The sequence below is a fragment of the Galendromus occidentalis genome, unplaced genomic scaffold (assembly GCF_000255335.2).
Source record: "Galendromus occidentalis unplaced genomic scaffold, Mocc_1.1 scf7180000077086, whole genome shotgun sequence".
NCBI classification, from domain to species: domain Eukaryota; kingdom Metazoa; phylum Arthropoda; class Arachnida; order Mesostigmata; family Phytoseiidae; genus Galendromus; species Galendromus occidentalis.
Window position 1 is genome coordinate 529,271 of NW_003805074.1, and position 26,616 is coordinate 555,886.

Consider the following 26,616-nt stretch of genomic DNA (forward strand, 5'->3'; position numbering starts at 1 on the left):
CAGCCGCGCAGCAACCGCAGAGCAAGAAATGCATCGAATTCTTCTCTGTCTTCGGCGCGCAAACAACATGGAGCGGAGCGGACAGAATTCGTTCGGTTTGTTCCTCCGGCCTGCTCTGAAGGAGCAAAACAGGTCACATGATCACCGCAATTTGACTCAAGTAGCTTTTTTTGTCAAACGCCAAAAAATGTTGTCTGCCGTTGGTTCCACTTTGGTGAACTTGCCAGGTTCCGTTCGCGGCCACAACAAGCTGGGGAAGCCGCAACCACCACTCAACATGCTCTAGCCGTGGCGTTGGTGGTGGCTCCGCTTGTTGCGCCTCTATGCACCCAGCGGGCTGCGCCTAGCATAGAAATCGAGACTACTATCCTGCGCCGAGGATTTCGAGGTCCCCACTGACCGAATCGAAATGAATATACTTCGGAGCCGATAGGGCTGTACCCTCGATATTTTCCGCGTGCTCGTCCCCATCGTTTGCCTCTGTCACGATGACTCCGTTCTTGACAGCAGTTCTTCCCCCGATGTTTACCTAGTTGGGACTTTTATGAGCATATGACCCCTCCTGGCTTCATACGACGGTCCCGGCCATTCGACAGCATCCATCCGAAAGAGCATTCGAGCTAGAATACAGCTTTAAATTCGAGAGGAGGAGTTTGTCTCAATGAGACTACTCGTTCAGTTGTTCCAACGAGCTCAATAGGAACCTGTTCGAATCTATTTCACCTGAGAATGCATCTCATAGTAATAATAGCACCCGATGATCCCTCGCGGATGGTGGGTATGCTGTGGATCACATGAGTGGAAAGAGAAATCCACCGAGTCAGACGCAGTCTAGGCATGAAATCCGTCGCGTTCTGCAGGCCAAATGCTTCTCCTTCTCGTGACGCTGATTTTCCTCATCCATCCCATACAACGTTTAGCTCGATTCGCATAGCTGGATATCTATAAGAAACGTACCGTAAGATGAGGATGTCAGAATTGGAAAATGGTTTCGCCCCTACGGAAAAAATCGAGCTGTTCCGCAGTGCTTTTCCAGTGATTTCTTGCCGACTATATATGAATACATGTAACACGCGAAGGTCATTCGGAGGCATCAATTATTTTTTCCGAAATGCTCACCAAGCGGGCCACTCAATGCAGAGCGCTCACGTAACCCGCGAACCTTCAACCGTAGCGGCGATCCCCGCCGCTAGCCATGCAGCGCGTCAGCATTGATGATTAGGAGTGGAGGTGACAAGCGTTCTTTAGATCGCCATATTTAGATGAGCAAGTCACCCCCTTTGATGATGGTGGGAGACTTCTGGAAGAATGCAGAGTCAATGGTCGGACATATCCGTTACAGTTCTCTCGTGATCCGCTCATGGCGATTACCTGAAGCTCTTGTGGTCTGTTCGGGAACAATGAGGGAAGCGCCTCTGTCTAGCCAAGTTCGTGATCGTTTCGACTGGGAACCGAGAGCCACAAATGGGCCAGGGATGGTTTCTGTGGTTTTCGTTTTGAGACCTGATTGAAAAAATCAGGCACGCAGCCCAACACGCGGAAGGGAAGGCCCGGGTACGGCAGAGCCGCTCCGACATCGAGCTATTCGGGTCTTGCTTGGCACGGCATAAAGAGATGAAATTCCGCCCCTGCCTTCGGAAAGGCTTGGGCTTGATTCGGGCATGATTGTTCGGGCACTACTTCGTAGAATCAGAGAATCCCGGGAAGTAGGTGTCCTTGGGCTTATTCTCTGGTCCTCGGTCGGCACTCTGAGGTCGATTCAGCTTGTTCTGGAAATTTATCACACTAAAAGTAGGCGAGAAATGCATCTAGACATCGTTTCCTGATTTGGAGCCCTTCTTAAGAGGATTAGCTCGATCTAGACAAGGAGGACTCTGTATGGGGGAGAGGGCACAATTCGTTGCCTGAAAGGTCCTGGAGTCGATATGTTGACGGATGTCTATCTTGGCCGTTCGCGTATTCGTAGGAACAGTTTCTCAAATTACAGTTGCTTGTATCGCTGGGGAGCCGATGACGGGGACTGAGAAGCTGAACGAACCAGAACGCCGAAATGACTCCTCTGAAATCCGAACTTTCACAATATATGATGGGCAGCTCCCGGCGCTAAGATCGTTACATTTGAAGACTATCGTAGGTGAAGTTTGTTTCGGGTTGCGCGCTTCCCGTCGCATTAAGGGATCATCACGCCGCAATTACGGGGATCATTTGTCTGGTTACCCATCAATAGACTTAGTCCTGCCAATGGCCTAGCATACAACCAGTTCTTCTGTATAATTGTTAGAGCGTTCACTTCGGACAATAGAGGCGACGGCTCTTATCCGCCCCCATTCCGGTGCGCCACTTCAGTGTTCCCGCAACGAACAAGTGCGTATGAAATTGACGCGTGCCCAGTCGACGCCGATTCGAGCGAAGGACGAGCTGTCATTCATATCTCGCTAACGTTTTTATTGGGAAACATGCGCGATCCACGGTCGTCGCATTCGTGCTCCGCATATTCGATATTGCGAACTCTAGTGAAGTACACTTGGCGGAAATTCGAAGCCATTGACTGAGCCATTCCCTCGGTTGACGAGCTATCTTTTTGCTTAGCCCCCTTTTGACTTCCCGCGCACGCCTACGCCGCCGCCGCGGCGTCAGGGACTGCTTGAGAAAGGAGTTGCAGCGAATCCAAATAAGTGATAGACAAGAAACGCATTTTGGTGTTTTCGAGCTTTTGATGCGCCATGATGACTGCTCTTACTGATGCTCGTTTCGGATTCCGTCGACTCGCGTTTCGGATTGTCTAGGATAGCTCCTTTCTTGCGGATGCGAAGGCCACAACGAGTCTCTTGTTGGCCAGGCTAATATCAGTGAAGTATCGGAGATCTAACTTCGGATCAAGTCTTCTCCTTTTGTGCCCAGGAATGGGGCATTCTCCTCCGGACCGGGAAGTTCTCGAGCCACACGCGAGTCGATCCAGGAACACCACTCGTTCTAGGTCTGACCTTTTCGCTAGAGAGGTTTTCATTCGGTTATCGTCAAAAAGCGGTCGATAAATGAGGACCCTGGAAAACCAGGTAGTTCACGAATCACTAACAGATTGGCATTGACCCTATTGACGTCGCCTCGTGTCATGCTGGAGATTCTCGGTCCGAATCAGCCGCCGGGCGTCACCCACGGGAACCCGGGAAAATTCGGGAATTCAAAAAAAATCGGGAGTTCTCGACTCGGGAGAACTCGACTTAGGAATATAGCTATTTATGGTAGTCTCTCTCTTCGTTTCAGGATCATGAACAGGCCACCGGATATAATTGAAGACGGCTTCCCAAGTAAGTGAATTCGCCTCCGGTAGTCGCTTCCTCAACCGCCGTAGCACTCGCTCAGAGCTACGCGCTACCTATGGGCTGACCATGAGCCCCGGAGGATTCCGGCTCCGTGGCGTTTTCTCAAGCGGATCCCGCAAAGTCAGATGTTCATTCATGCTAAAAGGAGATCCCGTTTTTTTCCTTCCACAGAGGGGCCTCGGGACCCGAAGCTACAGACCTTCTATCGCTGTCTCTCTCAGGTTGTAGATATTCTAGCTTTACCTGAGCCCGGAAGCCGTTTTCAGCTTATTCAAGTCGTAGGCGAAGGAACGTATGGCGAGGTTTACGCAGCACGGGATACGGCAACCGGTGAGTCCAAGACTCGATTGAAGCATCGCACCCTGAGAATGTCTCCTCGAATCCTAGATACTCTCACTGATCATACTTCTGATATACCATATCATATATATATCCTCCTAGTAATCATTGCGCTGACGGTCGCCGGAACGGCCGATGTTGGTCTCTCTGATGGCCGGAGATTCTCATCAGCAATCAAGGCCGCCGGGGAAAAAAAACTTGCAGACTTTTTCATTCATCTTGTATGCCATTCGGCGGGAAGGGTGGACGATTCGTGATAGCGCACAGAGGAGGCCAAGGTCGAATGGCTATTCGAACGGATACGGAGGTCATAATTTTGCTCGGGGGGGGAAGCGATCGCAGTGTGAACGAGAAAGCTGACCTCTCTTCCGGATGTTCCGGATCTCTTGCAGGTCGCATGGTGGCCGTAAAGATAATGGAGAATATCTCGGATAATAAAGAGGAGATGGAAGAAGAGTATCGTGTACTGCGTGACCTCGGGAGCCACCCTAATTTGCCAAATTATTACGGAGTATTCTTCAAGCCAGCCAAAAACCGCGAAGACGACCAGGTACGGCGTCGTTCAAGACCGGAGATAGCGATTCTCGTCCAGCCGCAGGAAGTCGGCGGTTATAACAATTTTATACGTGAATTTACAGCACCAGCCCTGGCTGTTAATAACTCCCCCAGGGGAGCTCGAGTTGATATTATGACATAACTCGTTAGTGTAAGCTTCCCGTCGCTGATCCCATTCGGCCAGGTCGCCTCCCAGCTTTCTTTCGCCGGCAACTCGATCGGCGTCGAACTTGGAGCCTACCTGGCGGTCCCGCGTAGGCGCTGATCTCATTGAGAGTTTTCCCTATTGTTCGAATCCGACCTGACACCGAGTTAGCGAGCTGACGGCGAACGTGTCCGATAGCGGTACCAGAGCCCTCATCCGGTTGGCTCGCCAGTTAACTCGTTTATCTCCCCGTCAGGTTTGGTTCGTAATGGAGCTTTGCACCGGAGGCTCCGTTACCGATCTCGTGCAAACTCTCCGACACAGCGGAAAACGTCTTCCCGAAGTCATTATCGCCTATATAATGAAAGAGACCCTCGAAGCGCTCGGCTACCTGCACGCGAATCATTGCATGCATCGCGACATCAAGGGCCACAACATCTTGCTCACGGAAAATGGAGCCGTAAAACTCGTCGATTTCGGTAAGTAATGCTCCTCTGCCCTTGGCCGATGCCTGCGAGAGAATCGTCGCTGAGGGAGGCTGGCTCGGTAGGAAGGTAGAATAACTGGACTCGTGAGGTTTATTTATGAACCCAAGGAAACAGCGACTCCAGCAGGTAGAGAGAAAGAAATGAAGACGACGACCACGAGGGAGGACGAACGAAAGCGTTTATGGCGCTCGCCCGAGTTAATAAGGCCTCCTATCACGAAGCTGATATATTTACAGGCGTGTCGTCCCACCTCAAGGAGACTCTGGCGAGGAGGAATACGTCAGTAGGAACCCCGTATTGGATGGCACCCGAGGTAGTGGCGTGCGAACGCCAAGCCGATTTCTCCTACGACATCCGATGCGACGTTTGGTCTCTAGGAATAACGGCACTTGAGTTGGCGCAAGGAGAGCCCCCGTTGTCGCACCTGCATCCGATGAGAGCGCTCTTCCAGATCCCAAGGTTCTAAGCTTTTCCGAATTCGGGGGTTTTCTACGGTCCGGGCCCACCCATTTTCATTAGTGCTGCCCACATATCATATTCCGCCTTGGAGCGTTCGACTCCGAGAAGAGCCGGAGATCGAGGTCCCGGACAGGACAAATCAGGAATCGCTGTCAAGGATACATCTTGAGAGCCGAGCTACCTCAGCGAATACGGCTCAGGGCCTGCGAATTTCGCCGGCGACCGCTATTAACATTTTTCCCCACGAAGAGCCTGACGCAACTGCCGGCGGAAAGTCGAACAGCAACCCAGACGAGTTTCCGATGCTCACCTGAGTAAATGCTTGATCGTCGGGTCGGCGGAGAGAACGGAAATGAATCTTCGGAAAAGCTTTTCGACTCCTTGCTCACACGGTTCGGGAAAAATGAGCGGAGAGTGATGATGTGAGGAAAATGAATCAAATGGAGACCGGTCAGAGGAGGCCACGCAGTACCCGGATGATTCCTCTGAGCTTATTGGAGGGAGGATCCCTCGCTTATGAGCGCTATTCCGTCAGGTCCCTCACACGGATATCATATTACCTGGATGTAGCTCGAGTCGAGAGCTCTGGAGAATGATCGCTGGGGAACGTTCCAAGGGAGGTCGATCCTCTGGAATCCATCCCTCTCGCCCTTAACTTATCTATTGATCGAAATACCGAAGCGGGTGACCTCGCTGATGATGAAGAACCGGGTTTTGCTGGAGAGGAGACATCGCAATTTGTGGAAGAGAAAGAATGAGATTGGATCGAGGTTGGGAGTGCTGTTGCGATTACGAGAATGAGCATCGAAACAAAGGTGTTCGTCTCCGTTCCTTTCTTCGTGAACTTTGCAACAAAACAGTTTTGTTCGCTCCCCCTCTAGGAACGCGCCGCCCCGTCTGAAGGCCCCGCAAGAGTGGTCGGCAACCTTCAACAGCTTCGTACAAAATTGTCTCGTCAAAAACTTTGAGGAACGTCCTTTCGTGCGGGATCTTCTCTGCCATCCTTTCGTTCGCTTAGAGGATTCCACAATCCGGAAAGTGAGTTTCATGAAATGACCGGAAAAACTTCCGATCCAATACCTCAAGTGAAGCCAAGTGCGGCATTTGCCTCGAATTATGAGGAGCTCCTACATATATTGAAAACTCTGGCGAGAACCTGACGACCCGAGCCTCGAATTCCTCGCCCACAGATCCGCGCGGAAATCATTCGCATGTTGAAGGAACGAAAGCGATGGGGTATCATCAAGCGACCTCCGGAAATCACAACCAAGCACGGCCAATTGAAAACGGATCGCAAGTCGAAGCCCGAGCCTATTCTCGTAGATGACCTCGCCCTCATGGAGGTGCTCTCGGAGGTGAGCTCTCGTCATCAACCGTTCTCCCGACTCAGCCATTCCCTGACATCACTTATTCCATGGGAATCCACGCGAATACACAGCGCAACCAGATCTTGGGAGCGATTCAAAATATCCGAGAGAAGGTTCCGAGCCTGTTACGACCATTTTTCAGGACACCATCCTCGAGCAGCTCAGTAGACGCTACAAGCAGGGTCAGATCTACACCTACATCGGAGACATTTTGCTCGCCCTGAACCCATTCCAGCATCTGAGTATCTACTCGGCGGATGTAAGTATCCTCCGGTCTCCGTTCCGTCGTCTTTCTCTTCCAGAATGCCTCCAGAGAGAAACTTATTATCAGTTCCTCGGCTCCGACGTCTTCCCTGCCTTGCTGATTTTGTTTTTGTCTGCTTTCGTATCCGAATTCGAGAACGATCCCGGACTCCGGTCACTGTGAGGAGCGAATTCAAAACGACACTCCCCCATGTCCCGGTCGACAGCCGCAAGCTCGCCCGGCTGGGGAGTCGAGGCGCGAAAATGAGACCAGTTTTTGAAATAGGGCGAATGCATTATGCAACCCGCGGACGCGCGTTAGGAGCCAAGAACTGCGCTACCGAGCTAAACTTTGAATGTGGTTTTAATGAGCGCAAATGGCGTCTGCTTTTTCCTCTTCCTCCTGCGACTCTCGGCACGCTTACTCCGCAATTTAATAAAACAAGCTTAATCTCCAAAACTTTCTACTAAAGATATTGAGTCGCTCGCTTGACGACCCTCTGCGGCAGTTCTTGACTCGAGAAGGTTTGGATACCGCGTTCGAGTCAGCGAAAACGCCAGGGCTGAGTCGTCAGCGATCTCAGGCAGGCTCGCGGTGTCTTCGAGGAAAAGGACGACGCAAGGCCCGAAAGCCGCAGACATCGATGCTAGACAATTATTGTATCGCTGTTCCGTCGAACGGAATCGATTGGAATTCCCGGTGTGTTTCACGCGCAGTTTTCTCCCGCTCGCCCGCCCGCCTGCCGACCGGCCCGAGGGAAGGTGGCGCTGAGCGGGCTCAGTGGACTAGCGCTTTCTCGATCGGAAACCGATGCACACAGAGATTTCCGAGGCTAACAGTTCTCATCGAGCGTTACCCCGGTTTTGTGATTTCCCCCTCTCCTTCTGCTCCCCCCTTTAAGGCGAAGCCCCGCTAGATAACTCCATCCGTTCTCGAATTCTCCCGTTGAGACTGAACGGGGCTAGTATCGCACGCCGTCACCGCTCCCCGCAGAAAACTGTTCGTCGAGGGTGAATCGAAGTTGGGCTCAATTTGTCGAACAACGTTTTCCGGTAGCTCGTCAGAGTATCCTCCATGACATCCGATATCTTTCTAGGTTTCAGCGCGGTATCGGAACAAAAGCCGCGCGGACAACCCACCCCACATTTTCGCGGTCGGAGACAGCGCGTTCCACGCCATGCTTCACCAGAGGAGGAACCAGGTGAGTTCCACAGACTATTCGCCCCTCTGCATTCGTGTTCTCCATGGATTCTCGTGGGCATGTGAGCGCCCTTCCCCAATCATGAAAATTATCAGTATCCATTAATATCCGTCGCAGGTCATCGTTGTGAGCGGCGAAAGCGGCGCCGGCAAGACGGAAAGTGCCAACTTCCTCCTCAGACAAATGGTTGCATTAGGCAAGGTAAGGCAAGATATACTTCGAGAGATCTTCCGCAGGTGAAAGCGAAGTACCTGATATGTCGGTGCGCGACAAGTCCACAAGCAGTCGAGGCTGGAGGTGCGATGACCGTAGCGTTGAAGAGGAGCGACAGATTGTTACGGAAAGAGCGCCGCGTTCAAGCTCACTGTATGTCAATTAGGAGACTGTGCAAACAGAACAAATAATGGGAACGACAGCGGAGGAGGGCCGTCGCCTCCACAACAAAGCAAAGTCAGGCTCTCAAACGTGGGACTCTCCTAAATTGTATCTCATCAACAATCGAATCTTGCAAGAAACGATCAGCTTGACACCGAAACCGATTGTACGCAAGACGACCGTGACGATTCGTTCACGCTCGCTCTATCGGTCTGAGGGTCTTGAAGCCGCACAGTCAGTCAGTCAGTCAGAAAGTCACTCGGTCGTGTGCCGATCGCTTCGTGCTCGTCCGTACGTCTTTCTGACCGATGGGGCGATACAAGAGGAGCGATGAAGTCTTTGTGCTCTTTTGCAGTACAAAGCACAGGAAATTTGTTCCCGTTGTATCGCTGTTTTCAGGAGATCGCTCCCTTTCTGCCCGTACGCCCTTTCTTTCAAGGCCCCTCCGCGTCTCCGCGATTTCCCAACTCCTGTGACGACGAGGCTTTTCTCTTCGCTCGCTCGCTCACTGGCTCGGCTTGACTGCCTTCAACAAGTTCCGTGCAGAGCGAACAAGAGAAGAAAAAGAGAGAGAGTGGGACACGAAGACTCCGGGGACGCATGCAGAAATTCAGGGACGAATCCGGTGATGCTGCCGTTTCGGGTTATCACCGGTTGGCGCAGCTTCGTCGATGGACCGGAGACGGCTGCCACGCACTTTCTGCGTCACAGTCGGCTCTGCGAGCTCCGTTTAGGTCGCGGAGGTTTTCTGAAGCTCTTTTTCTCCCTCTTATACTCGCCCCCTTCCTCCACACAAAGAGCCACCTGACTACTTTGCGGGTGTCGCTTCGTCCGAAGTTGAAATCGGTCAGAATCGACACGAACGGCGAGAGAGTGGAGCTGTCCCGCGTACGGAGGGAGGGCCGGTTCGGAAGTTTCAAGGGGACAAAGTCCTTCGTAGACCCGTTCGGGAAAGTAGGCGAACAATCGGGTATAGGGACAGACGTACAGCGGGCACAAGGGCGAGCGGCCCCGCCAATGTGCGGGTGGGTCTGCAAATCTATTCCAGACAGTGGAGGGGCGGACGTCGGGACCATTAGAGTACGTTGCTCGGTCGCCGCTCTAATGGTCGAGAACCAAATCAGCTCCACAAGGAGCGGGCCGAATGGAGAGAAGCAGAGAGACGGATACACAATAGACAGTTGGACAAACAGAACGGACTCGGCTGGAGGATTCCGAGGGGAGAGTGAATTTCCTTTTGACCAAACAAATCAGAATTCCCCATTGTTGAACTCTTCCACGAGTTCGCATTCAGTGCCTGTACATACATTCGTTTGTATGTTTGCCTGCAGGTCCACACAATACGAGTCTCAAGTTATCGACGTGTTTCTGGCTTGTGTTTACAGAATGGTGAGAATGCCGGTACTGACGACGAGGATCAATATAGGATGCTTCTATGCACAATTCCAAGGCGCCGAAATCTGGATTCCCAGTTCGTGAAGTGTGGTTTGTCGAGTGGACTCCGGGGAAAATTGATTGCTGGTTCACAGAAGAACGATCCCATTGGGCGGAACGTCTGATCCTCCCAAGAGCTTCACACGACCTGGTGGAGAGGTCGATTTCGGCATGGTCTCCGCGACTTCTAGAATCGCCCGTTTCCTTGCGGAATCATCGCGGAAAACTCGAGCGTTTCTGTCGATTTATGACCAGAGTCTCGACAGTCCCTTTTTTTTAAACCTAAAATCCCGCTAGGTACGTTCTTGCTCTCACAAATAACGGACCTGAGACAGGGGTAGCGAGGTTTATTTCGAATCAAACAGGGGAACAACAATTTTCCGAGGGGCTCTCCCTCCTCAGAGGATAGGAGGCAAGCCGGGAAATCCTCCCGACGTGAAGTCGTCGGGAAAAGGTATGAGCGAAGGAGCGGGCAGACATCTTTCCGGTGGCACCGCAATTAAATAGAGTGTACGGCTCCGCGGCTGTTCCCCTTTACCCTTAGAAGCGGGCATGACTAGCGGCGATTCGGAGAGATCTCGCAGACGCAGTTAATTTGGAGAATTTTCGACGTCGTGCAACCGAAAGGGAAAGGAAAGAGCGCCGCAGAGTCGGAGGCGGACTCTGAACAATGAAACATGGAGATCAGGAGAGACAACATAAAAATTGGAAAATGGAACTCGAAACATTCGACAGAGCTACAGCTAGGGAGGAAGCCTCTTCTTGAAGGAAAAATAACAACCAGACTGACTGAGCGCAGGCCGTTTCTCCTCGAGTCTGCCTTCCCCCATGGTCCCACTCTGAGCAACCTTTCTCGGGACGCTCGACCTATGCGCATCCATGAGGACGTGACATTCCCATTCAAGCCAGCCATCAAGGTGCGAAGATTGAAAAGTGACGGGAATCGAGCTCCGAGCAACAAGCAGAAGAGCAGGTCACGAGGGAGCAGATATGGCTCTTTGAACTTTGGGGTTTCCGAAGGAGCGCTCGCTGCCGATTCTCGGCTCTCCGTCGCCGGGCGGAAAGCTTCAGCCGGAATCTTCTCCGCACCATAATGAGGGAATAGAGGAACGCTGCCTTCTCGGGAACAGGTTCCTGACGCTTCACCTTTCGACCCTAGTCGGGGACTTTCCCTTCCGGCTGCACGGGGCTTCTCGCCTGTGTCGTTTCGCGGGAGAGTCGTCGCATTCTTCCGGGAGAAATGAAGAGAATTCTGGGCCCGGGCTAGGAGTGAATATTTCCCGTCCCTTTCGTATGATCTGACCGAATAAGGATACTTTCAGAGCGGCACTTCGAATCACAGGCTTGAGGAGAAGATTCTCCAGGTGAACCCGATCATGGAAGCGTTCGGTAATGCTCGCACGGGAATCAATCACAACTCTAGTCGTTTCGGCAAGTTTCTGGATCTCAGCTTCTCCTCGGGATCGGGGAGGGTCCTCGGAGCGAAACTCTCGGTTTATCTCTTGGAACAATCACGGGTCGTGCGACAAACCAGGTGAGCGTTTCGCTTTTTTTCGGCTTCCCTGTGAGGTCGATACACACGTATGCGAGTATGAATATGAGGAGCAGCAAGAAAGATGGAGGAGCCAGATTTCTGCATGGGAGAGATTCCCCGGCTACGGTAGCTCGATCCGCGAACCGACTTCCGTGCCCGCGCGGAGACGTCGGCGGAACCGAATAGATGAGTTCTCGATACAATCTCGTCTCGAGTGCACCGAGAGTGACAGGGCCACCTCCAATGACCTCCATCCGCGCTAAACGTACCGAAGCGGATCAAACGCCCAAAATATACCTCAAGCCAATCGGCCCGATCCCAATCGCTGCCTGCGCCCCGTTCCACGAGGCGATGAGTAACTCCGGTGCGAATTTTGAGAGACGCTTGGAGATTGCCTCCAAGAGCAGAGAAGACTTCTCCTCAGGAAGGAATCCAAATCATGTTCCGAACACCGGGGTCGGGGATAACTCATTTCCTCCGCAGAATTTCACTCCCATCGTGAATTGGAACTTTTCCCGGATATCCTGTCTGTACACATGATGCCTCCGAAGCTAACAGAACTTCTCCGCCAGCTCGATATCCGCGCAGGTTGAATGACACATGACCTCTCGTTTTGATCGATGTCGAATCTTTCATTCCTTCCTTTGCATTCCAGCCTCGAACGAAACTTCCACATCTTCTACTACCTGTACGACGGTCTGGCATCGCAGAATCTCTTGGGAGCTTACTACCTTGAACCATGCCCCAAGAAAAGATCCCATCGGTGAGTGAGATGCATCTGGTGTCAGCCGTCGAGCGTTTCGAGTCATGCTTCACGTCTCGAATTTCCCGACTCTTCTTCTCGGAGCGAGAATTTTCCAAGATTACAGTGCGCAGCGGAATCTACGCGTGGGTGGGTGCGTTTGTGTGCGTACAATTCCACGCGGGCTTCCGTAAAATTCCCTACCCCGCGGCACGATCTCGCACGCCTCCCTCCCTCGCTGGCTCAAATAGGCGGAGAAAACGGTCGAGAGCTGGTGCGCAACGTGATTTTTCCCTCGAAATATTAGCTTTCCTCTCAAGTTCTCATTACCTTCCGAAATGTGGCTGTAAATCTCGGACTTCAGCTGGCGGTACGGCCTGCAATTAGATCATGGAAACAGCACGAGCATGTCCGGAATCGAGAGCAGTGAGAGAGTCACGGGGCGCTCGAAACTCAGGGAATTAGGGGGTTCGAGCGGTAAGCGGGACCGGGCTCGCAGTCGGGCTGGAGAGTGACGTCGGTCGAGCCCATGAGTTTGTGAAGCATTTCTTTTTTTCTAAAAGTCGGAGCCGACTAGGAAGTTGCTTCTCTCACTTCTGCGGGATGAGTCGGCAGTTGAGGCCGAGCCGGTAATATCTCCCTCGTGGCTCCGGAACCATCGAAGCTTGATACGTCGGCTAGAGAGTGGCCATTCGTCAAAGATATGCTAACGACATTAACAAATCCGGCGTTCGTCTGCCTGCCTGCCAGCTCGAATGCTGCTTGCTCCACGAACTCCTAACAGGCTCCCGAGAATCGCCCTCATCGTGATGCGGATCGCTCACTAGCAATTATTATACACGAATAACGAGACACAATTATCTCGTTTGCAATAGCTCTCGACGGCAGAACGAGCTGTGAAGGAGGGGAACTGCGAACCGCAGAAACTACGTTCGGAGGGGTAACGATAAGCCGAGCCATAGATCAGCGTGAAGCGAGTCCGCAAACTCCGATAATGCTACTCAAAGCCGAGTGCACGGCGGTTCCGCATCGTTCGCTGATGGCGTTTTATCACACTTCCGAGATATGATGCATCAGAACAAGGTGACGCCGATGACTCCCCAGACTACGGGTTTCTCGCTCATGCTTCCACTCCGATAGAATTGAACGCTTTTTTTGACGGATCTCGTCCCGCGATGCAAGCTTTCTCCGAGGCGTTGTTTTGTCCGAACGGACTTGATCCATGCCGTCTCATCGAGAATCGGCGTCCAAATACTCAATTCAGTCTTCGATTCATATTTCTGTCACCTGTCCGAGCATCTTCTCCCCCGATGCTCTTCTCGATGTCGCCACTGTTGATGGTCGTGATCGTTGCTCGAGCCATCGCTGCTACAAAAAGTCCAAGATTCATCCCTTGATGCCTCGGCGATGCGTTGAGCGTTGCGGTGACGTTTAGATGCCGGCTCAGAGCTCCCATCCCGTTTCCCTGGCTGTGAATGGTTGCTCCGCGGCGACGGATACTCTAATCGCTCCCCAAGGAACGCCTAACGTATCCGAATGCTTTCTTCCCGAGCGTACGGCCGTCGCGAGTCGAGTTTGTCCTGTTGAACTCGTTTTTGGACGTATCTCCTGCGATACGGTATTTGAGCTTCCAAGCAGTATTTTCATCTGAAATTCCTCTCTCCGTCTCTCTGGTCAGGTCGTTCCCATCTGTGGGGACAGCTTCGAAGAAGATTCGGCTGTCGCGTCGGCGATTGTCAAATCGTCAGATCGTAGGTATCTGTAGGGTTCCCGGAAATCAGCGAGTCTGACGCAATTGGGAGACGTAGAAACTTCGGGAAAGCTTCAGTATTCTAAGATCTTTAAGGGGCTTTGGCTCTCTATCCGGATCCGGCGGAGAACCCTCTATCAAGGCAATATCTTCGCGAGCACTCTAAGTTCATGAACACGAACACTATTTGCACAACAAAGGCTATACACGTCGAATGGAAGGTGGCAGCAGCCTCGGCGAAAAACGAGAGAAGAATAAAGCCTCTTGGTCAAAGCCACGGAGCAAAGCGGCAGCGACACGGAGCTTCGGCAGCGACCGCGGTCTGAGCGCCGCTTCTGCGCGAGCGCACGCGGGAAGACGCGGGCGCATGACAAATACACCTGGGGGAGTGATAAAATAGGATGTTATAAGCCAGCAGCAGCAGCCTGAAACGGGAGCTGGACGCCGACGGTGCGTCGTTCTCCCGATGCGCGTCCCCGTTTTTCCTGGCGCGGTCGTCCTTCCCTGCCGGATCTTCTTTGCGTTCTCGCGATTTTGAACCGAGCACTCTCTCCCTCCATCCTCAAGCGCTGCTGCGCGTTGCTCGAGGCGAGAATGGGGAATGGCTGCAAAACAAAAAATTGAGTGTGAGGGAATTCAACAATCCAATTGTTGTGGGAAAGCATTCACGGGACCCCGAACCCGGGAGGGAATCCGCGTCTCCCCAGACTTCCCCAACGTCTGTTCTCGTTCGATGAAGCAGAGAGGATCACTAGATCATGTTATGATAGAGCGGGTCTCGCGAGTGATGTCTCCCTCATCGGAGGTGTAGATTGCTCGCATCGACGCCAGACCGAATCCTCATATTTCCATGCTGTAATCGATGGAGCAATTTCTCGGAAGTCTCGCGTTCCGTATGTGGCCCACGTCGATGTCGACGTCATTCGATAGCGTGCGATCTTTCGAAGCCTGAGACGCACGTTGGGCCGCTATTGGGTCTATCGACGGGCTCAATCAAGATATTTGCATTTATATCATTTGTCCTTTTCTCTGAGAGACTTTCCGTCTTCCAGATACCTCCAAGGCGTAAACCCCCCGGACCGGGAGACTTCGGTTTTGCACGCGCGTCGTCTCATCGCCGTCAAGCAAGGCTTCGAATTGTTAGGCTTCCGAGCGACGGTAGGTCACTATGAGAAGTTTTCCGGGAGAAGCAAGATCGATCGGTATTTCTTCGGTCTCGGAGATGATCATCATCCTCTTGTTTTCTGTCGGCGAGCTTCTGAACGGCTCTGCTGGCAGGGAGCCCCTTCATATAATCTCATCGCACTGGTCATGATCTTCTCACGTTCCCAGGAAATCGACACCATCTATCGGATCCTCGCCGCAATCATTCATCTGGGAGACGTGGAGGTTCGGCCGACAGAAACCTTATTTCAAACATCGGGTTGTGTCATCGTAAACGCGGAGAAGATACCACAAGGCAAGTCTCGGAGACGTGCAGACGAGTCGAAATTCCCTCAGGTTGTGATTTTTCTTGGCACCGTGGGATTCCAGTCGAGCGGCACGGTACTTGACGAGTGCTTGGTCGTCGTGATACCTTCTTTTAATCGTGGGTCGAATCGACCTCGTCCGAGGGTGCCCGAGTATCTGATAGAGATCCTGCCGGAAACCGCTGCGGAGACCTTAGCCCTAGTGCAGGGGTGTCAAAGACGTGGCCCGCGGGCCACTATTGGCCCACGGAGAGTTTTTTCGTGGCCCGCGGCATACCCTCGGGAATTCCATAGGATAATATCCCTTGTAATTTTCGAATCGCGAATAGCACGAGTCGACTCTGAAAAATCGAGAATCGATTGTGACCCATCATGCATATACATATGTGTTTCCCTCCAGCTTTCCGCTCTCCGCTCAAACAACGTGAATTAAGAATAATGTCGAAAAAATCTTTGGATGTGGCCCGCCGGCTTCTCCCAGTGCTCCTTCGTGGCCCGCGGAAGATTTGACTTTGACACCCCTGCCCTAGTGGATTAGACACCAATAGGAGCAGCCTAGGGAGCTCTCTTCGGGCTGCTTGAAGTCGAGAGCCTGCCTCGCAGGAGCCTGCTCGCAACCTCAAGCCGAGAGGAGCGATTCTTCCGAAGAACTCGCCCCTTTCGGAAACTCCTCTCGCAGAATTCCTCGTTCATTTCCGAGGTCGTCCCATGAAATCTCCCCCGAAAACGCTTTCAGCTCGGCTGAGCTCCGTTCAGACAGGACCCAAGACCGCTCGCTTGTCGAGTGAGGCTGCTCCGTGAATCCACATCGAGACGCCTCTACTAGACCTTCATTCATGGAATCGTTCAAGGGGGTTCTTCGATATGAGAATTCGTTCTCTCCCCAATGCGAGTCGCTTCGACACTCTCAGAACACCCCAGTGAGGAGAGCACTCGCGCACCGCAGAGCACTAAGGGAGGAGTTGTTCTCAGCTTGTTCCTCAACTTCCTTCCGTCCATCCTTCCGTACGTCCTTCTGCTTTGTATTCTGACAGCTTCTTCGGTTGGTGTGAGCCGGACATATTGCTTTCGACACCCTTTGGACTGTCCGGCAATGGGAAACTGACGTTTAGCTATTCTTTTGATGCTCAACATGTTATCGAAATTCGTCTCGTGCATCCGATTTTCGCTCCTGGAACTATAGTATGTGTACGTAGGTATACCCGAGGCCCCCTGTTCCTCCAGCATTCTTTCCCGACGACACGCGGCGCATCGGCACTGCATTTGAGGAACGACGTCGGCGTCGTAGCGGCGCCCGCAAAGAACGCGGCTCAGTTCCGGAACATTGAAGCCTGGTCGACGAGCGCTAGGATTCGGAAAATCGACATTTCACAACGATTCTTGTTTTTGTTGTGAGAGCGGACAAACTCCTCGAAGTCGTCCCGTCATCGAATTGAATACAAGGACGGACCTGTTTGTCGAAGAGCTCGGCTCTTCACAAGAGGCTGAGCCGGCGTGGCGAAGTGCGCGATGGACACGAGTGCTCTGGTTCTTCAGAGAGCGCTAGCGATTTCTGTGTTTGCGTCGACCACTATAGAGGCGACCTGGGGAGTTTGAAGTCTCCACGGAAAAGTCGTCGACGTAGCAGAAGCAAGAGAATCCGCGAACGTCTCTGATGATATTGTACATGGGCCATGCTTGTCGGCGAGCGAGAAGTCTCGGTTAGCATTCCTCCTCCAGCGCTGGAATCTCGAATGTCAACGGCCACCAAAGAAACGCGTGCTCACCCACCCATTCGCTTCCACCTCCGGACTCGCGACTGCGAGCGGCTCGCTGGCGTTTGGGAAGGCAAGCGAGCAGGCGAGCAAACTCGGAAAGTGAGGCAAGCAGGACGGGCGCTGGAGCGAGGGCAACTTGTTCTTTGTGGCAACTTGGCGGTCCTTTCCGTCGTCGGCAACTGTGTCTCTCTGCCGACAACTATAAAGACCGCCGATCGAGTCGTTTGTTGCGTGAATTCCTGAAAACTTCCTCGTACCTCCGCAGCCTTCCGTTGCTATTTACGCTCTCGTGGCCATCGTAATCCCGTGCCGCGTCGTTTTCGTCCCGCCGTCATCGTAGCGAGTTTCCTCTCCGGATCCCTTACGGGAGTTAGCGTCTCATCAAATCAGAGCTCCCAAACGGCCCGTTCGCCGTTCGTGTCTGCCCTTTTCTGCCGTATCTTATTTCCTTGCTTTCAATGGTGTACGGGCAATGGCTGCAATAACCACCGACCGTCTACGCGGAAGGCTGAGAGAGCCGATAAAATCTTGCACTGCGAGAATATCCCGCTCGAAATCATCTCGATGTCGGAGTTGGCGGAAAATTGAAGCACCTCCCAGCCCGAGGCTCGAAAGTCGAAGAGCATGAATACCTACCGCATTCGACCGTCTGTGTCTCTTTCGCTCGTTTCCCGATTGAGTAATTTGTCTATTGCCGGATACTCGCGCTTTAGGGGATCCGAGCGGGCTCGCGGCATTCCAAACTGTTCCGGAAAGTATGCGGTAAGGGGGATTATGAGATGAGGTGCCGCCGCTCTGAAACTTCGTCTAATAAAATCGTCAAAACTTTCCAGTGGCGAAACTACTTGGCTTGAATCCGGATGACCTCCTGGAGGCCTTGAGCACCTGCTCGATAAGCATGCGGGGTGAAGTAATTGTCAGACCGAGTACGGCGCAGGAAGCGGAAACTGCGAGGGACGCAATGGCCAAAGCACTGTTCGGTCGTCTGTTCGACTGGATCGTCAACCAAATCAACCGTCATCTCGGCTGCAAAACTAGACCCGACAATCAGTACGTAAGGCCGAATAAGTGACAATTCCCATTGTTTCCTGTGCATTGTCGGAGTCGGAGTTGATCATCGGGCTCCGCGCCGGATCCAATGAATCGGGGGAAAACTCTACAACCTCCCGGAGTTCGGTCGTGATTCAGATCTGGATCATGGTCGACGAATATTCTGCATCGATCGATATATTGAAATGCGAAGCTCTCTGAGAGTGCTCTCGAGTGCTTTCGGATGCGCTGCGTGTAGAGAGTTCCTCCTCCTCATACTCTCTTCGCCTTCGCAGCGCCGAGAGGTCGATAGCCCTGCTCGACATTTTCGGATACGAGGACTTCGAGAAGAATTCGTTCGAACAATTGTGCATCAATATAGCTAACGAGCAAATGCAGTATTACTTCAACAAACACGTATTCGCTTTGGAACAGGTGAGTTGGATCTGGAATCGACATCATTATCTTGTTTGGAACATTGCAAACACAAGAAGTCAAAGTACTCGAACGAACGCTATGACATCGATCTCAGTGCGCAATCTCACGAATTCTCATTTGATTTCTCCGATCTTACTATCTCAGCAAGAATATGCGAATGAGGGGCTCGATATGAACCAGGTTGTCTTCAACGACAATCGCCCGGTCCTCGACATGTTCCTCAGCAGACCTATGGGACTGTTGGCCCTGCTGGACGAGGAGTCTACGTTTCCCAAGTCGACAGATCAGAGCCTTGTTGGTGAGTGCCTTTCCAGACCCACGAACAATTTCGACTGTGCTTCCGGGTTAGTCGCTAGTAGAGAATTTATTCGAATCAGCGTGGTCCTATTGCTTGGTGCCTGAAAATATGCTGGATCTCTATGGAGGACTGTCTTGCTGGCAACGGGAGAAAAGCCGGAATTCGGCGACGCCCTCGGGATGGAAACACGTGTAGCGCGTAAATAAGGCATCGGGTAGACGCGAAGGATGGAGACTCTCAGGAAAGGACAACTTTGATATTGTCCCGGGAGATTCTTAGTAGTTCGAGAGGTTTGCGTGAAACGTGTTTAGTGGACGCTTCTCGGTCTCGAGTTCGGCGAGTTTCTTCTCTCGCTGGAATTTCTCTATTTCAGCGTGCATCGCGCCTTGTCGAATTCTTCTTGAACTCTACAATGGCGTGTTGCACCCTGTAGTTTCGTCGCGGCCAATATCTGTTTTCATTTTTCCTTCCCCGCTGGTCACTCCCTTATTGGGGGCAGAGCACTACACCGAGGAAGACCGTTCCGGGAAGCCGCTCAGCGGTCTCCCGGCCGTCTGTCGGCGATCTGCTTCCGCTCCTTGAGAACTTCCGTTTTCCCCAGAAGCCTCGCGTATCTCTCGACGGCTTCAATACTGTTTTTCCCCGCATGAATCCCTTTGATATGGACCCCATTGATTTTGAGACGGTCATTTCTCCAATGGCGTACTTACTTGCTTAGAGGCCCTTCCGAAGCTTCTCGGAGGCCATGATGCCGCGAGGGAGCTCGCGCGAGTTGACGCTTGATAGGGGCCGCGGCCCCGAAAAATATCTCGTCATGTTAGGAATCTTCAGGTTCTCATCCGTATGCTCAGCTCGATAGCTCACTAATAACCGAGAACTTTCCAGATAAATTCCACACCAACATAAAGTCTGCGCATTACGTGCGGCCGAAGTCGAATGCTCTCCAGTTTACTGTGATCCATTACGCGGGTCTGGTCACATACGATGCTCGAGGGTTCCTTGAGAAAAATCGGAACCACTTGCCGACCTGTATAATCCAACTGCTCAATAGGTAAGCAGCACTTCCTATGGAAAATAGCCTCGGGACGAATTTCCACTCTCCCGCTTAAGCACAAATCAGCTAAAGGTTTCTTCCCCTCCCACAGATCTACGCTTTCGGTCCTTAGTGCGCTGTTCCCCGCTTCCACGACTTTTGTTAACACTCCAATCAACGTTGGCGATCCTAAGGTACGAAGAGACTCCACTGTCTCTGCCCGAGTCTGTGTTTGTCCCCAATAAATACTTTCCAGAGCCAAGTACCGCGGAGGTTTCGAGATAGAAGTTTTCTCAACTACAGAGCCGCTCTCTCGATGTGGCCAACGACCTAATATATCCTCCTTTGCAGCAATCCAGAGCTATCCAGACGATGGGCTCATACTTCCGATACTCTCTGATGGACCTCCTCCAGAAAATGATTTCGGGCACTCCGCACTTCGTTCGCTGTATCAAGCCGAACGACCAGCGCGCGCCGACTCATCTCCAAAAAGAGAAAGTTTTAAATCAGTTGAGATACACCGGAGTCCTTGAAACGATCCGGATCAGACAACAGGGTTATTCGCACCGACTGACATTCTTGGATTTCCTCAAAAGGTCAGTGCCCAGCCGGGAATCAGTCGTTAATCCACTTCAGGAGCACTCCGCGCTGCAGCAGAGCTGGCTCGCTCTAGACAGCTTATTCGAGCAACCGTCCGCGGACTTTGCTCCCGAAGTAGCTAGTTCACCAAATGGCTAACCGCATTCGCCTTCAAAGTGTTCCTCTGAAATGATTGCTGCCGTGAATCAATCCATTCCCCGCCTCAGGAACGATGTTTCCGCAAGGGAACTACCGAAGTTCCTAGTATTCTGCGAGCTCAGAACTCCGCGATGTCGAAGTCGCAAAGAGTATCCATTGATATATGCATTCCAAAGGGATGAGGGCGTGAACCAGGCAGAGTTCTAGACGAGATGCCGCGGGCCAGAGAGATGAGGACTCAGTCCCCATGTTTGCGATAGGTGACTTCTCGACTTCGCGACGAGCAATCAATCGTTGTGTTCGGTCCTTTGTTGCGTCGTCGGTCGACGCAGTACCGGAAAGCGTCATTGTCGAAGCAGATTCCTTGCTCCGATAGAGATCAATGGATGATAAGAGTTCTCGCAGGATGAAGATCCGTCGTCGATTCGGATTCCGAGTGCCGGAGGAACTTTCACCGTTCTGATGCAGATTGGACGGAAGGAATTCGGGGAAAAAGCGAACGCGCAAACTATCGTGCGAGGGTAATCTGCTCGGCGTACATAGGGAGGCGTTAACCTACCACACAGATTTGTATTGAAAAGCGAAGCCCTTGCTCTTCTTCTCCCGTGCTTTGTGGATGTCAGACAGGAGTGGCTTTCCGCCGGAGCGGTTTCGCTCGAGCTCCGATTCAATTCGAACCTCGTCGAATAATAACAGGACTCGAATGCATGCGCGACCGCTCTGTGCAAAGAGGCTCACGTCTCGAAGCGTCCATCAGACAGCCTACGATCCTGCGACAAGCCCAGAATGGAATAAAGTAATTTTTTTCCTCCAAAAAAAACGTGATCCGACCCTCGGAGCTGGATATTGCGATTGCAGCTGATGCTCGTTGCGCGCACCGCAAGACAATCACATCTCGCAGAATGGATCACCCACGCACTCGCGAGAAGTTCAATCCGGCGACGCACTGCCTTCAGATGTGTGCTGTTGTGTGAGCTTCTCCCCCGGCAGGCAACAGACGTTCCTCGTAACTTTCTTGATCCTGGGCGTCCGCCCCGGCTTGTCGTGCGAGCGGAATCGCTGTGTTGCTCTTCCGTGCTTTGCATACCGGAGAAAATGGAATCTTAGCGATTTTACTTTCCCCCCGATCCAGACTGGTTGGAGACGTTCTCGCGCAGTTTGCGAGCTTTCAGTTGTTCGTCCCGGAGCTGCATTCATCAGGTTGGATGTGACTCGCCAAACCGAATGCCTGCAGAGCCACGTTCCGACAATTAGAGGATATCGATTGGAGCATATCTTGATTTGTGGTGTTGATCCAGACTCGTATAATGCTTCGATATTCGAATTACAGGTACTGCTTCCTCGGATTCAGTTTCAACGCTCGAGTGAATCCCACTCGGGAGAACTGTGAATTGCTCTTGAAGAGGCTGCGTATCGAAGATTATGCCATGGGGAGATCCAAGGTAAGAAGCCTGGCGAGAATCGCAAGCGCCCTCGATCCCGCATCGGTTTCGAGTCGGCCTCTCAAAATATTTGCTGAGGAACTGTGTTCGTGTCATCAACAGGTATTCCTCAAGTATTATCATGTCGAGTATCTCAGCCGGCAATACGAAGCCCAAGTGAATAAGATAGTTCGAGTCCAGGCCCTGTGCAGGAGATGGTTAGCTGTGCGAGCCATGCGACGGCTGCGTGAGAAACTCAACTCCAAAGTTCAAGTCATGCATCCCTGTGAGTATGCTGATAACCTATCCTCAAGACTAATACTATCTCATCCGACAGCATACCAATTATTTTCTCAAGGGAGCAGAATCAAGAGATCCCTGGAGCATGATCGCTAGGGTAGGCGTACAGGAGGGGAATATTCCTCGGAACGGCTCATCCAGCTGCACAGAGCCATAGAATAACTGCTGCAAGCTTGTCTGGAAACTGCGCCAAGAATTCCCCTCGAGCTCTGAGGACAACTACTGTCGGTTCACGTCATGGATTCATCCAGCCCTCGTATTTTTCCATTCCCAGGTAGCACGGAGGATCTGCGACGGGCTGTCGCGAAAAAAGCGACCCCCTGCACGGGTCAATGCAAGATCGCCGATTGCAAAAACAAGGTATGTGGGAGCGATGGATATGATTCTTCGCTGTGGAACGGAACACGCTCCTGCGCTCGGGAAAGGGAACCACTGGGAAGAGGTCCATGCTCCCACAGATACGAGCAGATCGAATTACAACGCGAATGTGTTTTTATTGGTCGACTCATCTTCTCTCCTGATGCCCCCCCCCCATATTGTCTCGCCTTTGACCGAAAGCCGCCCAGCGGCGCACAGAGCTGGATTCGTGAGATAACAGCTCAATATGGCAAGCTGAAGCGAGCGCGACAGACAGCGGTTCTGGGAGAACCAGGCCCTGTGTCCCGAGTCTCTGACCAACGTAAGGATAGCTGCCCCAGTCATCGGTGCCCAGATAGCGGCGTGATTCGGGTTAGAGAAGTTTTATGCATCGATAGGTTGGCCAGAGGTACCCTCTTCGGGAGTTTTTCAATCGCCTCGAAGCAGACTCACGGACCTTGACTTGGGAATCGACGCTTTTTCGCGTTCTCTTGTTCCTCCCGCCGGCTCGCCCCCGGGACCCGAGCGGAAGCCAGGCCGATCATAGGGGATCATAAGTCTCTCAACCTTTGGCTCGACATAACAGCGGAACGACATTGTATAGATGTATGTACATATGAGTGAGTGAGTGAGCGAGTGTGCGTATATTTCAAGTCGAGAGGAGTAAAGAGCTAAAAACACCGGAAGAAGAGTGCAGCTGCCAGCAGACAGGCCGGCTGGCGGGCGGGCGCGTAAGAAGCAGCCAGCAGCAGGTGTTGACCTTATTATCTCTTTTCAATGTCCTCGTTGACACTTATTGGCTATCCCGGTCCGGGGAAGGGTACGCCAACTGATCGCAAGTTCTGTTTCTCCTCTCGCAGTGTTCTTCTTCGTACCAGGTTTCCGCTGCTCCCACGAGGGGAACGCCTCTCCAAGCACTCGCGCTCGGAGCAGACAATATTGTAAGTACAGCTATCTCGAGCTATAGGTCAGCACTGCAAATGGATCGCAACTGCGTCTAAAGTTTTGTTCGATTCGAAGCAGTGATACACTCCAAAAAAACTGTAGCGCTATCCGCTTTCATGAACGCCAGTCAAGGTGCAGCAGCATAGGTATCACCTATTCGTTATCAGCACGGCGTTGTCCATCCTCTCCAAATCTACCCAAAGACTCTGTACTCCCAATCAGCTGATCGATATTTGCGAGATAATCAGCAGAATCCAGGGTCCTTGTCGGGCCGAGGACGACTCGCTTGGAGTTTGATGATTTGACCGAAAGCAAACTGACCCGCTTTCCATCCGAACCGGAAATCTCGCTCGATCTTCTCGAATATTTCATGCACAGCAATGTCCCGAGGACGTAGACATTTGTGCCACCGTATTGAAAACGGTAAAACGCTCGTGCACGAGCAGTGCATTATTCGCTAGGTACAGCTCCAAGAACAGCAAGTGTAGCAACATTCTTGACTTGCACCGGCAGCAAGCTTCCGCCGTCGATATGAATAAGCCGGCGTTCTGTGCGATTCCATTCGTAGTTCTTTCCTTTTCGTTCCGCGGCTGCTTCGAGCAGACAATCGCCGATTTGTGAGTGAAAGCTTGTGGGGTACGACTAGACTTCCATTTTCCCGGGAAAGGGTCACGGTTCTCCCGCGCTCTGCCCTGAGCAACTCATGTCGCCATCTTCGCTTGTTCCCTTGCCAGTTCAGCAACTTTTCTGGCGAGCAGAATATCTGCCTACCGAACGTGATTCAAGAACCTATAGCCTAATGCGGAGGCTGGGCATCATAATGGCATCGAGTGGCATTTGGAGCTTCCCGAGATCGTCGAAGCATGATTTGCACGTCGATGGCCGACCCCCCCCCCCTCCGCTCATCCCACCGGAGCCTCCGGAGATCGGCCGGCCCCTCTAATCAGGACGAATATTCTAGCCCAGACAAAGTTTCATCCCACCACCGCCACCGCCGGTGCTGCCCACCAAAGTCGCTCCACTGCCAGCCCAAGCTCCTCAATCTCATCAGCGTCCGAGCAAAGACAACATAGTCAGCGACAACAACCATAAAAACAGAATTCACAATAAGATTATCTCCCACGACAACAACAGCAACCTCAACCACAACCACGGTACGCGTTTCCGATCCGATCGAAGAAAATTTCGGCGAGCTACGATCTCCAATCTTAGTGAGAAGTTCCTGCTAACAGAAGATGAAAACAGTTACAGCGGAGATAGGCCGCCCGAACTCGTCCGGCAGTTCGTCGGGCGGAAGGCCGTCCATTCTCGAAATGGAATCATGGTGGGAGAAGAGATCTCAACGAAGCACGTAAGTTTCGATGGCTCCAATTGCGTTTTTCCATGCTCTTGCCCCGCCGAGTCGTGAGTTCTCGGAGGATTTTCCCCGATTCTGCAGGTTCTTTCCGAGCACCTTGCCCCACCGCGGATCTAGTACCGCAAAGGGAAAATGACGATGTCGAAGCTCCCTGAGAATCTCGAGTTTCTTACGGAGCCTTCCCGGCTGCATTTCGAGTCCGGTCGGGGAACATGCTCTACCGCTCTTGTTATGCTGAAAAGCGTATAATCCGCGACACCGTGAGCAGCTTGGCCACGACGCAATGACTTTATAGGAGCTCTGAGCGTTATCGTCTGGGGGGAAAAGAGTTTCCCACTCTCCAGGCCCTGTTCCCTTCCCCGGTTGTGAGGTCAATGGACGCGGACGCCAGAGAATTTGAAAGTTGCGCCCATCTGCGAGCAGTCCTTGAGTTCAGAAATTGGCCCCATCGAATATCTGTCCTCTGAATCGCCTCCAGAGTCTGACGTCATTCTTGAGGCCCCAAGAGCGGGGGCATCGGGGGAAAATTGCTTTCTCTCTCCGGTATCAGTCCGGGCTATGTTTCGAGCGCTTCCGGTGTCGAGGATAATAACGCGCGCCCCGAAGGGCTCGGAAATCCCGTCGGGGTAGTTGTGGAATGAGTCACTGCGCGAATGCTGGGATAGATTTCTCAGGTTAATGCCGACCAACCCTAGACGTCCAACCGCGCCCCATAGGCGTGGGGTATCTTGTGCTTAGGTCAGAGAGATACACAGGGAATCCGGCGGAACTTTTTCAGAAACCAACTAGATTCCCTCTTCAGTGGGACGACAGGCCCGGTTCTGATATCGGATTGTCTTCTTCTGACGACGTTCCGAGCTGCTGCTTTAAAGGTCTTTGTTTCTAACTCTAGGCCGAGTCCTGGGAGCACCGAGCCGAATTCGTTAGATCCCGCCGACGATCCGAATCAAGGTCCGTTCCAATTTAAGAAGATCCTCAAGTCTCACAGTCACAACCACTCGAATTCATCGTCACCGTTGAACTCGACGACAAAGACCCAAGATTCGGGCGTGTTCGACTTTCGAAAAGTTCTTCGGAAGACGAGAATAGCGCCAACCGAGACTCTTCGAAGGTGCAAGGGACTCGTTCCGCTGACGGAAAACGACGCCAAGATAATTTCGTTCCTACAGATTGAGTGATGCATAAAATGCACGCGCCACCCCAAAGCCATATACATACATCTAGACGCCCTGGCTCCCACGTGAGCTGCGGCGTGGATGACGTAGAGGGGGTGCATCCTGCCAAGCTTGTCAATTTTTTGTGCGTTCGGAGCTCTCTTCCCCGATGCACGTAAGGTATCTAGCGATCCCCGCTGTAAGATAAACGTCACGATGCGTGCATGTGTCTTTTTGTTCAGTTTGATAGCGCCGACTTATAAATATGTGCAGATTTCTCGAGGATTCCCTTCCGAAGTTGACCGTGGTGATAGGAGTGAATCGGATCAGAAACAATTAGTTTCCTACATTGTGGTTTGTGGAC

The 26,616-nt window shown here is 52.3% G+C and overlaps 1 protein-coding gene across 1 annotated transcript; it reads left to right on the plus strand.

Annotated features, from left to right (window-relative positions):
• The first annotated feature begins 3,268 nt into the window (after nucleotides 1–3,268).
• ninaC (STKc_myosinIII_N_like and MYSc_Myo21 domain-containing protein ninaC) lies at nucleotides 3,269–26,276 on the plus strand. Its single transcript, XM_029110724.1, has 26 exons — nucleotides 3,269–3,308; nucleotides 3,495–3,653; nucleotides 4,055–4,212; nucleotides 4,619–4,841; nucleotides 5,087–5,309; nucleotides 6,191–6,347; nucleotides 6,500–6,664; nucleotides 6,819–6,935; nucleotides 8,017–8,121; nucleotides 8,239–8,322; nucleotides 11,253–11,464; nucleotides 12,120–12,227; nucleotides 15,009–15,114; nucleotides 15,289–15,415; nucleotides 18,016–18,232; nucleotides 18,508–18,646; nucleotides 18,794–18,947; nucleotides 19,833–19,998; nucleotides 20,093–20,174; nucleotides 20,332–20,576; nucleotides 22,049–22,160; nucleotides 22,263–22,425; nucleotides 22,714–22,799; nucleotides 24,703–24,895; nucleotides 24,993–25,092; nucleotides 25,991–26,276. The coding sequence occupies exons 1-26, from the start codon at nucleotides 3,269–3,271 to the stop codon at nucleotides 26,274–26,276; spliced, it is 3,927 nt and encodes a 1,308-aa protein (XP_028966557.1).
• The last annotated feature ends 340 nt before the right edge of the window (nucleotides 26,277–26,616 follow it).